This window comes from Martes martes (genome assembly GCF_963455335.1).
Source record: "Martes martes genome assembly, chromosome: 6".
Classification (NCBI taxonomy): Eukaryota; Metazoa; Chordata; class Mammalia; order Carnivora; family Mustelidae; genus Martes; species Martes martes.
In genome coordinates, this window is record NC_137893.1 from 15,265,877 (window position 1) to 15,277,719 (window position 11,843).

The 11,843-nt window shown below is 47.6% G+C and overlaps 1 protein-coding gene across 3 annotated transcripts in view; it reads left to right on the forward strand.

The window, feature by feature from the left end:
• The window catches only part of RMND1 (required for meiotic nuclear division 1 homolog), a 41,758-nt gene extending 30,714 nt beyond the window's left edge, over positions 1–11,044 (forward strand). For 2 of the 3 annotated variants that reach the window (XM_080806031.1, XM_080806033.1), the window contains 2 exons: positions 10,210–10,326; positions 10,829–11,044. In XM_080806031.1, the coding sequence (XP_080662157.1) occupies positions 10,210–10,326; positions 10,829–10,870 (159 nt within the window). In that variant the 3' untranslated portion in view covers positions 10,871–11,044. The remainder of the gene's footprint in view (positions 1–10,209; positions 10,327–10,828) is intronic. The other variant, XM_080806032.1, reaches the window with a different exon arrangement.
• Positions 11,045–11,843: the final 799 nt, after the last annotated feature.

Consider the following 11,843-nt stretch of genomic DNA (forward strand, 5'->3'; position numbering starts at 1 on the left):
TGCCCATTAAAAAAATTGGGCTGTTCTTTAAACATTGAGTAGAAACAGTTTTTTGTATATGCTGGAGAAGTCTTTTGTCAGGTACGTCTACGGAGCATGTGTCCTCCCAGCCTGTGGCTTGCCTTTTCATATTCTTTTTTTTTTTCTTTTTTAAGATTTTATTTATTTGACACAGAGAGAGACAGCGAGAGAAGGAACACAAGCAGGGGGAGTGGGAGAGGGAGAAGCAGGCCTGCTGCTGAGCAGGAAGGCTGATGCGGGGCTCGATCCCAGGACCCTGGGATCAATCCCAGGACCCTGGGATCATGACCTGAGCGGAAGGCAGACACTTAACGACTGAGCCACCCAGGCGCCCCACTTTTTCATATTCTTAACAGTGTCTTTCAAAGAGCATCAGCTTTAATTTTGGTGAAGTTCAACTTGTGAAGTTTTTCCTCCAAGGTTCATGCTTTTTTTTTGTCCTAAGAAATCTTTACCTGGCTGAAAGTCATGAGGCTTTTCTCCTGTATTTTCTTCTTGAAGTTTTAAAATTTTAGCTTTAGTGAAACAGGAGGTACTAACTTGGTGGGAGCGACTGAGAAAAGACAATCAGTAGGTGTTAACATCAATATTTAGGTCTCTGATCCATTTTAAAATGGTGTGAAGTAAAGGATAGAGTTCAACAATCCAACTGTTCCAACACCATTTATTGAAAATACTATCGCTTCGTTATTGAACTGACTTATATTGGTCAAAGATCAATCACTTAGGGTGCCTGGATGGCTCAGTCGGTTAAGATTAAGCAGGTCATGATCCCAGGATCCTGGGATCGAGCCCCACTTTGGGCTCCTTGCTCAGCGGGGAGCCTGCTTCTCCCTCTGTCCCTCCCCCTGCTTGCGCTCTCTCTCAAATAAATAAATAAAAATATGTTTAAAAAAATAAAGTAAGAATATATAAACGGCCAAAAGATTTGAACAGACACCTCACAAAAGAAAATAATGCAAATGGCCAAAGAAACATGAAAAGATGTTCAACGTCCTTGTTCACCAAGGAAGTGCGATTAGAGCTACAATGTGATTTCACTACACACCCCTTAGAGTGGCTGAAATTTAACAGACTAATGCCAAGGGTTAGTAAGGATGTGGAGCCATTGGAACTTCATCACCTGTAGGACTAGAAATTGGTACCACAGCTTGGCAGTTTCTCATAAAATTAACCATTGTCTTACTGTAAGACTCAACAGTTCTACTTCCTAAGTGTTTTACCCAGGAGAAATGAAAACACATGTCCTCACAGTGTTTCATACACAAATGTTCGCAGCAGCTTTATTCATAAGTGCCCAGAGAGAGAAGCAGTGAGGTACCCAGCAGCAGGTGGTGGATAAACGAACTGTGCCATATCCACAGAGTGGACCAGCAGTCAATGGTAAGGCCACGACTGGTCCCTGCCACAACATGGTGAATATCAGAGTCACGCCGGGTGAAAAAAATCCAGACACAAACACATGTGCGGTTGTGTTTATGGGATCTAAAAAGGCAATTATATCTATAGGTACAGAAAGTAGATCTGTGGGGCGCCTGGGTGGCTCAGTGGGTTAAGCCTCTGCCTTCCGCTCAGGTCATGATCCCAGGGTCCTGGGATCGAGCCCTGCATCAGGCTCTCTGCTCACCAGGGAGCCTGCTTCCTCCTCTCTCTCTGCCTGCCTCTCTGTCTACTTGTGATCTCCGTCTGTCAAATAAATAAATAAAATCTCTTAAAAAAAAAAAAAAAAAGAAAGATCCGTGATTCCCTGGAGCTGGGGAGGGCGTGAGTGGATGGGGCCGTAGTTTCCAAAGGAGCACCAGGGAACTTTGGGGGGTGATGAGGAATGTTCTGCGGGCAGTTACAAGGGTATCCGTTTGTCAAAAGTCTTCCAGTTGTCTGCTCAGAAGGGCTACATTCTATCATGCGTAAACTACGCCTCGGTAATATTAATTTGAAAATAAAGCATCTGGTGAGAATTCTGTAATAGGCTAAATGAAAACATCAGTGTCGATGAGACACATTCCCTGGGGGCAGATTGGAGAGCTCTCCGAGTTACTGCTCTTGGATGTCTCTTTTTCTCATGGAATGGAGACTCGTGTTGGAATCGTGATCGATGTGACAAGATATAAAGTCATTGCCGCCACGCAGCAGCAGACCTTCCCTACCTCTTCCGCTAATCAGCGTGCTGTGCCTAATCGAGTCCGTGAAAGTGGCTGGGCAGAAACCCAAGTAACCAGCTGCTTCCCCAGCCCTTCCGGTCTTCCCTCAAGTTATGGTTCCGTGATGCTGATGCCCAAGGTGTCCTTCGCTTGTCCCTCGTGGACAAGACTACAAGAAAGGAGATAAAAGATGACGATGACCAGTTCTGAAGGCGGACTGAGGGTATGGTTCAGAGAAGTATAAAGACAAGGACGTCTTTCAAGAACTTACTCAGCGTGAGCGCTACGTCCAGCAGGAAAACCGGAGTTGAAGATGAGACATGTCAAAGCAGGACCAATAGTGAAGATGAAGTCCATGAAATAATCAGCTAGCGGGACGGGGACCAACTGCTGAGGAGGAAGGGAAGCCTGCAGAAAGTGCCGCGGCTCATCACTCTGCTAACCCAGGAGGGGCACCTCCAGCCGAGACGCCATTGGAAGGGGACTGTGCAGCCCAAAGAGCTGGCGCGGTGGGGTCCAGTCGGTCCCCAGATCGGGAAAGTCCCAGAACAAGTCAGTTCTGTGGCAGTTTTTTGTTTTTTTGTTTTTAAATCTCATATGAACTAGATTGAACGACAGTCCTCCTGGCTCCTCTGTCCTCAACTGAGTACAGCGTGAGGATGCATCCATTGCAGTTAATCAGGATAAAAATAAGGGTCTTTTTAAATTTCACACCATCACAGATAATCTGTAGTTTATGTTCTTTCAAGTTGATGTGGTTCATTTCACTTGGTACCTTTGGGCCGGGACCATCCCTGGTTGCATTTTGCCAGATGAGCCCAAATGTCCCGTTCTTGGAAAGATTTCCGATCTGGTCTGTGCCTCTGCCTCTGGAGCTTTCTGTACATACCCCTCTCGTGCAGCGCTTACAGCCTGCATCTTCGTGTTCTGACGATGCGTGCAGACTGGGTTCCTGGCGAGGGCCTTCTTCCGGGTCGTAGACCGCCACCTTCTCACTGTGTCCTCGCGTGACAGGAGAGAGAATGCTCTCGTGTCCCCTGCCCTTCCTGTAAGGACACTAACCCTGCCCTCATGACCCCACCTACACCTGATCGCCTCCCAAATGCCCCATCTCCAGATACTGTCACCTTCGGGATTAGGGTTTCACTGTAAGAATTTAAGGGGGACACAAACTTTAATTCCATAATACCAACAGTCCCTGAAACTCCACTTCATTTTTTCTTTCGGAGCTAAAATTCAAGATTGATTTTAATTATCTTTATAAATTATTTATTTCTACCACATCTTTATTGGATTCTATGTTAGGAACTGGGGCAAGATAGCTAAAAGTAGAAGTAGCGATGTATTAGGGGGAAAGGGACTTACAGGAAATTGGACCTACACTCGTGGGATTTCCCCCTCTCCTTCCTTAAAACACAGCAGCAAAAGGGATAGAAGCTACTTTCCCCCTAAATATCTAAATATATGATGGGCACACCAGAGATGGATTATTTGGTTCATGGGCCCAGAGGGCAAGAGCTGTGGATTGGGACCTGTAGCGCGTAAACGGCTGCTGGGCATGATGGCCACATGGGTTTAGACTACATTTCACTTTATCTAATGGATTTGGACATTCTGTTTCTGAAAACTCATTACAAAGCAACTCAGACTTACGCTCATCAGAATTCCTTTGGTAACTGACAATTTTTATGGAAGTCCTCTCACATCCCACTGAATTTGCCTCCCCTGTAGCAGGGTGCCCAATTATCATTACTCTCGTCACCTTCGTGGCTTGATTGAGTCATTACAGCTAATTATTTTTCATTTCCCAGGCCCACTCTGAGCCTTTTTTTTTTTTTTTTGGTGTTAAATCTTCCACAAGTTACCAAGCATATTTAGAAGTTCCCAGACTATGTTTCTCAGAGTATGTTCCTTTTTTTTTTTTTTTAAGATTTTGTTTATTTGAGAGTGAGAGAGAGCATAAGCGAGGGGCGGGGGTGGGGGGAGAAGCAGACTCCTCACTGAGCAGGGAGCCCGAGGAAGGGCTCAATCCCAGGACCCTGGGATCATGACCCAAGCCAAAGGCAGATGCTCGAACCACTGAGTCACCTAGGCGCCTCTCTCAGAGTATTTTCTTACAACGCTGAAGGCAGTTAAAACTAGTTGGGTTATGTGAAGATTATTTAGAAGAAGTTAAAAGAATTTAGCCTGCCTTAGGGTGCTCAACACAACACTGGGGTTGTAAGGGTTACAAAAGAAAAGAGCTGGTGCCGCCCTTCAGCGAGCTTTACCATCTAACAGGAAGACGCCCAGAGCAAAGAGGGTTGGTGGAAATGGCAGGAGAAAGTTTTTCCTTGTTCCATTTGTTTGGTTGGTTTTCTTTTTCCCCAGAGAAAGGAATCTGGAGAAAAATAAGAGTATCAGGCACGAGATATGCTCAAAGGAGTCCCGAGACATTGAGGGTGGAGGTCAAGTCTTGGTAATTACGAGATAGACTAGAAAAGATGAGAGGGGAGGCACAGCGGGGCAGTTGGGGCAGAAGAGGCGGGCAGGGGGGCGTCCCTCGCCACACCTCCTCTGTGAGTGTCCTCCAGAGTTCTGTCCCGGCTGCTTCTCCTACTGCCTGTCGCATCAGCTCTCCTCTTCGGGTCCACGACTTCCGACCCCATGTTTTCCGGATGATCTTCAACTGAGTGTCCCTCACCTCAGGTCTCTGCCTGCCTTCAGGTGTTTTCCGTTGCCTACTGGATCTCCCACGCCTTCCGCAGTGACCTATCTCCTAGCGTCCCTTTAAGAGTCAGTGCTCTGTGTCACTCCACACTAGAAGGTCGGCTCCCTGAGATCAGAGACCAGGACTGTTTTCTTCCCTGTTATCGTCCCAGTTCTTGGCAAGGCCTCACACAGAGCACATGGCTCAGTAAGTATTTGTAGAATTAATCGGTGATAAAGATTTCAGAAGGAAGCCCATGGTATTCTCCCAGAAAACACTGAACCTCTAGTCTCCATTTCAGCTTGTGGCAGGACCATTAGTCCCCTCCCATCTGTCGGTCAACCAGAAAACTGAAAGGCCTGGTGCTTTCCTCTTTCTCCGTCACCCTCCGTGTCCAGTCACAGCATCCTTTCATTTTCTCCTCAGTGTCCTTCGATCATTGACAGATATTTATGGAAAGTCTGTACGATAGGCTGTGGGCTGGTGACCCCTGCCTTCAGGCCCCCACCTATGACACTTCTGCTTTCACTCACCCTCTTCTCTCCCCCAGACTATTCTCAGACCTTGACCGCCCCCCCTCCTCTCCACGGCACCCTTTAGCCGGAAGGCGGAGATGCGTCTGCTTCACCATTCCCTCTCCTCTGCCCAGCACTAGTCGCCACACAACCAATATTTGAAGACTGGACAAAGGTCTCCACATTACCTGCAGAGTGACATTCCGGTGTTACAGCGTGGTGTAGTTAAGTTTGTCTTGCTGCTGTAACAAATGACCCCACTGGCTTAGCATGAATGTATTGTAGGACAGCTCTGCAGGTCAGCAGTCTGACTTGACAGTCACTGAGCCAAAATCAAGGTGTTGGCAGGGCTGTGTTCCTTTCTGGAGGCTCTTTCCTTGCCTCTCGCAGTTCTACAGGCTGCCCACGTTCTTGGCCTGCAGCCCCTTCCCTGTAACGGAGGCGAGTTCAGGACTCCTCTCGTAGCATCACTTTAAGCTCTTGTACCTGCCGGTTCCACCTTGAAGGACCCCTGTGATTCCACTGGACACCCCCCCCCAAGTCCCCCCAAGTCATCTAGGTTTCTCTCCCTGTCTTCGGGTCAGCTGATTTCCGACATTAATTCCATACGGAACCCTATTCCTAGTGCCATGTCCTAGTCACACCGCTCCACTCACAATTTGGCACTAACTTACCTTTTTGACCTCATTTTCAGGTACTTCCTTCCAAGTATCTAGCATGCCTTGCCTCTGTGCTGTTTCCTGTCTGAGGCGCTCTCCCCTTCCCTGGGCTCCCTGCCCTTTCTTGCTGGCACCTGCCTGTCTCTTTTAAGATTTTGTTTATTTTGTGTGTGTGTGTGTGTGTGTGTGAGAGAGAGCGAGCGAGCGAGCGAGCAAGAGCAGGGGAGGGGCAGTGGGGAGGGACAGAGGGAGAAGCAGGCTCCCCGCTGAGCAGGGAGCCATGCCGGACCCCATCGCAGGACTCTGGGATCATGAGCTGAGCCAAAGGCAGACGCTTCACGGACGGAGCCACCCAGGCGCCCACTCCCTGCCTGTCGAGCACCCCATTTCCACATTTCCCACCTCTGTGGTGCCATCCCCGTTTCCTTGTGCTCCCTCACGTGTGTGCAGGTAACATGCATGACTCTCTGGTTAAATGAAACAGGAGGCCAGGACTGTCTGGCCTGCACACCACAGAAAAGTTTGAACGAGCTCACTGACTTAGCACCATGAAAGGCTGCGGAGAACAAGGCTAGAGTGTGGGAGTGGGGAATGTCTATCGCACAGATCCAGTCAGTCAGTCAGTCTCTCCTCGGCACTTTCTGAGCCAAGCTGGCCTCCTTGTGGCCTCCTCTGTGGGAGCGGGAGAGATGGGTGTGGGAAGAGGGAATTTCCAATTTACATTTCACCCTGCCTGGCAACTTCAAAGGACTGGCCCGTGTGTCCGTCTTTGACCAACCATATGAGAAGGAAGTGGGCGCTGTGGTGGGCCAAGCCCCCGGGTCTTCTAGCCACCCCTTCCACCCTGGGGCTTTGCGGGGGGCGCCAGGGAGGGTGTCAGGTGGGTGCCGAGATCGTGGTTGGCCGCATCAGGTGGGAAGAGTCACTGCCCAAAGTGTGGGGGGCGGGGGGGGGGGGAGGGGCAGGGAGCTGGGCAGCCAGCAGATGGCTGCGAGGCAGAATGAAGGAAGCGCTAAAATAAGGAAGCAGAGCAGCGAGGAAAGAGCAGGCTGGGAAGGCACAGGGCGCCATCCTCTGAAGCGTGACGGGACCAGATGATCTGGGATTGTTTCATGTTATCGAGAAGGCAGTGGATGCTAACATGTTTAAAGCTGTCGAATGGGGGAGTGACGTGATCCAGCTGCTTAGAATGAGACCCTTGATGCCAGTGGGGGGCGGGGGGAGCGGATCTGTTCTTAACAAATAATATTTCACGAAGACCTCTTGTGTAGTATTAAGGAGTGCTAAGAGGGGGGTAGATTCAAGACTGTCCACCGTGAGGCATAACTGTAGGGAGTGGGAATTAGAGATCAAAGATCTCCACCCCAGGGGTGCCTGGGTGGCTCGGTCCATTAAGCGTCTGCCCTCACCTCAGGTCACGGACCGAGTCCCACATTGGGCTCCGTGCTTGGCAAGGAGTCTGCTTCTCCCTCTCCCTCTGCCTGCCACTCCTCCTGCTTGTGCGCGCTCTTCTCTCTGCCAAATAAATAATCTTTTTTTAAAAGATTTTATTGATTTATTTGACAGAAAGAGATCACAAGGAGGCAGAGAGGCAGGCAGAGAGAGAGGGAGAAGCAGGCTCCCCTCTGAGCAGAGAGCCCGATGTGGGGCTTGATCCCAGGACCCTGAGACCATGACCTGAGCCAAAGGCAGAGGCTTAACCCACTGAGCCACCCAGGTGCCCCTAAATAAATAATCTTAGAAGAAATAATCTCTGCCCCAGGTGACTGGGAATAGCATGACCTGATCGGAGAAGGAAACGCAAGACGAGGGATAGACTTGGACAGGATGTCAGTTTTAGTTTGAGAAACATTAAAGTTGAGGTGTGGTCAGAAAACCTGTAAGATGTTTTGTAGGCAGGTACAAATTCAGTCAAAGAAGAAACCAGAATTAAAGTTATATTTGGGAGTAGAAGAGATTGTTTAAGTCTTTCCCAAAGTGTGGGGTACGTACACTTGTTCAAGAGCGGAATTTAGGTGACACCTGGACCCTGAACGAGTTTGGTTTTGGTAGTTTAGTAGCTCCTGATGGGCCCTCTAATGTATGCTCCCCCCACATTCCCAGGCATCAGGCTCAGCTTCCTGAAGGCAACACTGCTTTACGTCACGCTGTTGTCCATTTATGACGATGACAGTTTTTTTTTTAAAGCTTTTTTTTTTTAAGATTTTATTTATTTACTTGACAGAGATCACAAGTAGGCAGAGAGGCAGTCAGAGAGAGAGGAGGAAGCAGGCTCCCCGCTGAGCAGAGAGCCCGATGTGGGGCTCGATCCCAGGACCCTGGGATCATGACGTGAGCCAAAGGCAGAGGCTTTAACCCACTGAGCCACCCAGGTGCCCCGACGGTTTACTTTTAAATAAACATACTAAGCAAAGTCTTTTGGAAATAACAGTCCAGGTGGCACTACACTTCACAGAAGCAGTGATGGTGGGATGCAGGGTGACCGACGTTTAGGGAGCGTCTACACAAACCAAAGTGGGTGAGACGGTACAGAGCATAGAGCTAGAAGACAAGAAGGCAAGATCAGGACTTTGGGAAATGTCATCTAAAGGCAGGAGAGGGCAGAGAAAACCCAGGAAGAGATGGCACTCCGGGGTAGAACCTAGATCTTAGGGGAGAAAAAGCCAAAGGAAGTGTGCCTTTCAGGGTGCTGTCAAAATGCTTGAGTTCGCTGAGGTTTAGAACCAAGAAAAATTGTTAAGATTTACCAATTCGGAGACATTTGCAAGTTCCAGAAGAGTTGTAATATGCAGTTGCTAAGGGCTAAAGAGTAAAGCGGGTGATGAGGAAGTGAGGAAGAACGTGTCTGTTTAGTCACCTGGAAGAGAGAAGCCTACGGATGAGCATGTTTCTAGAGCAAGATCCAGCAGCCGATTAGCACCGGGAAGGAGGGCGAGAAGGGAGGCGAGGAGGCACTATTGTAAGCATTTGCACGGAGCAGAAGCTACAGGATGGCCATAAAGCCTGGAAACATGGTGAATATATGCTTATAACTGTGGTCCCTTGTGTTCTCCTTATTGAAGCAGTTTACTTTTTTTTTTTTTAATATTTGAGAGAGAGGGAGGAGAGAAAGAGCACAAGGGGGGCGGGCAGGGGAGGAAGAAGCAGACTTCCCACTAAGCAGGGAGCAGGACGCAGGGCTGGATCCCAGGACCCTAAGATCATGACCCGAGTGGAAGGCAGATGCTTAACTGAGGAGCCACCCGGGCGCTCCTGAGGCAGTTTAAGGCTCTGTGCACAGCTGCGGTCCCTAGGTACGCCGGCACCTTTCTGTCAATCCCCAAACACGCGTCTGTGATGATGGTCTCAAATGTCCAGACCAAACCCATAAGGAATCAGGGAGAATCAGACTATTTTAAAAAAGGTTTCCAGACTTCCTCCAATTTTCAAAAGAAAGTGAGATACAGAATTAAGGAGGTCCAACCACCGGTGGTCACATCCAAGTCTTAAATTCAAAGACTGTTTTCTGGGGGCTCCTGGCTGCTCATTCTGTACAGCATGCGACTCTTGATCTCGGGGTCATGAGTTCAAGCCCCACACTGGGTATAGAAGTTACTTAAAAATAAAATCTTTTAGAAAAACAACCCCCCCCCCCCGCCAAAGATTCTATTTTCTGTGACCCTGCCCCAACCAGCACGTGGTAGGGCATCAGAACCTCCGAGTTCTGCAGTTCAGCACTAAAAGCACTGCCAACTAGTGGCAAATGTGCTCCCAGCCAAATGGTACGGTCTGGGGGTTTGCACAGAGCTTGAACAATTTTAGAAAGTAATCATTTTTATCTTTTCGGGTGTTTTGGCCACAACACGTTTCAAGTTTGGCTTTCTTAACTACTAAACTCCCAAGGGCAGCTAACCAAAAACTGGGACTCAAAAACTTTACCTCTTCCATCAAATCTTAAGAACGCAAGAGCTTCAGTAGGTGAAGTACTTCTGCAGTTTGGTCTGTGCGAATCAAAGTGTCTCTAGACAGACTCCCGGGAGGCAGGTTCCCATGGGCAGGTTGCCTTGGGGAGAGAACGGAGCGACAGTTGGAGGATAAATTGTTTACCTATTTCAGACCTTTACAGTTTTGAAATGTGACGTTACTTAGTTCTTAAACCTGTTTGAATATAAATACAGGTACTTCCTAAGGTTTCTCTAACGCAGGTTATGAACGAGAAGCTTCAGCACTGCATGGAGCTGACAGATCTAATGCGGAATCACCTGACTGAGAAGAGGGCGCTCCGCCTGGAGTGGATGATTGTCATCCTCATCACCATCGAGGTAAACAGCCGTGTAGAATGAAAACAGGGGCTCCTGGCTGGCTCAGCCAGTGGAGTAGGACACTGTTGGTCGCGGGGCTGTGAGTTCAAGCCCCACATGGGGTGTAATTAGGAAAAAAAATTAAAAATCTAAAAAAAATAAAATGAAAATAAAGTTAATTTGACATAGAAAGTGACAGTGGAAAAGAGCATGGCTTTGTTCTAATTACTAAGTCTATTTGGAAGTGAGGCAAGTTTCAAGTGACTCTGGTAATACTGCAAATGCACAAAGTGTGATTTTTGGAGGAGCTGCATTTATGAAGATAGCATTTAGAGAATATTCTAGCTGCACATTTGTAATGTACAAGCCAGCAGCAAGAACCGTTGCCTCACATCTGGACAGCTTACCATGTGGGAAAGACTTCAGGAGCATTTTTCAATAATCACAATTTTGGAAAAATCATTTAGGTTTTTACCAGTGATTTGCTATGAAACTAACAAATCTCACTTCTTATCACCCTAAGGTAATGTTTGAACTGGGACGAGTATTTTTTCTGATCAAGTGATAACCAGAGAAAAGTATCAGTGCAAAAGATATTCAAGTTCTACAATCAAAAATAAATGCTTACTGTTGGGGGGAATCTCTTATTTAATTGGTATTTAATATTTTTTAATCAATGTGATGATCTTTTTCAGCTCCTGTATGTATTGCTGCTTGAATAAAAATTATGAAGAATCTGGTGCTTGGGTCTTTAACACTGAGAATTTGAAAGGAAGACATTTTAAAAGAACTGTAGGAAGCTTAACACCTAGGAAATCTAGGCAAAGATACTTACTAAAGCCAAAAGTCTTAAATTTTGGACACTGTCCCTTCACCTGTCCCCAGGAAATCCCAATCACAGCCCTAAGAGAACCATACACGAAACTCTGGAGTGTTGAAATAAATACATGAGAGGTTTGTGCTGACAGGAATGAATTTACACACCTACTTCGGATGGCTTAGTTTCAGTGTGGCTGCTCACTGGCACTTCATTCATCAGTACTATCCATGCCTTTACTACCAATCTAGTCAAAATGGTCTTCCCGGGGCGCCTGGGTGGCTCAGGGGGTTTAAGCCTCTGCCTTCAGCTAAGGTCATGATCCCAGGGTCCTGGGATCGAATCCCACATCGGGCTCTCTGCTCAAGAGGGAGCCTGCTTCCCCCTCTCTCTCTGCCTGCCTCTCGCCTCTCTGCCTACTTGTGATCTCTCCCTCTGTCAAATAAAGAAATAAAATCTTTAAAGAAAAAAAACAAAAAAAAACAAAATATTCTTCCCACACATTTTTTTAGTTTCACACATACTTTGGGAAAATGAAAAAATGGCAAGAACAAAGAACTTGACTTTTATGTGCTTACCATCTTGAATTGATAAACATTTTTAAAAAGCAAAGTCCTTTTGGGGCACCTGGGTAGAGCAGTCGGTTAAGTGTCCAACTGTTGGGTTTTGGTTCAGGCCGTGGGTTTGAGCATGCTTGAGTCTCTCCCTCTCCCCGCCAGCC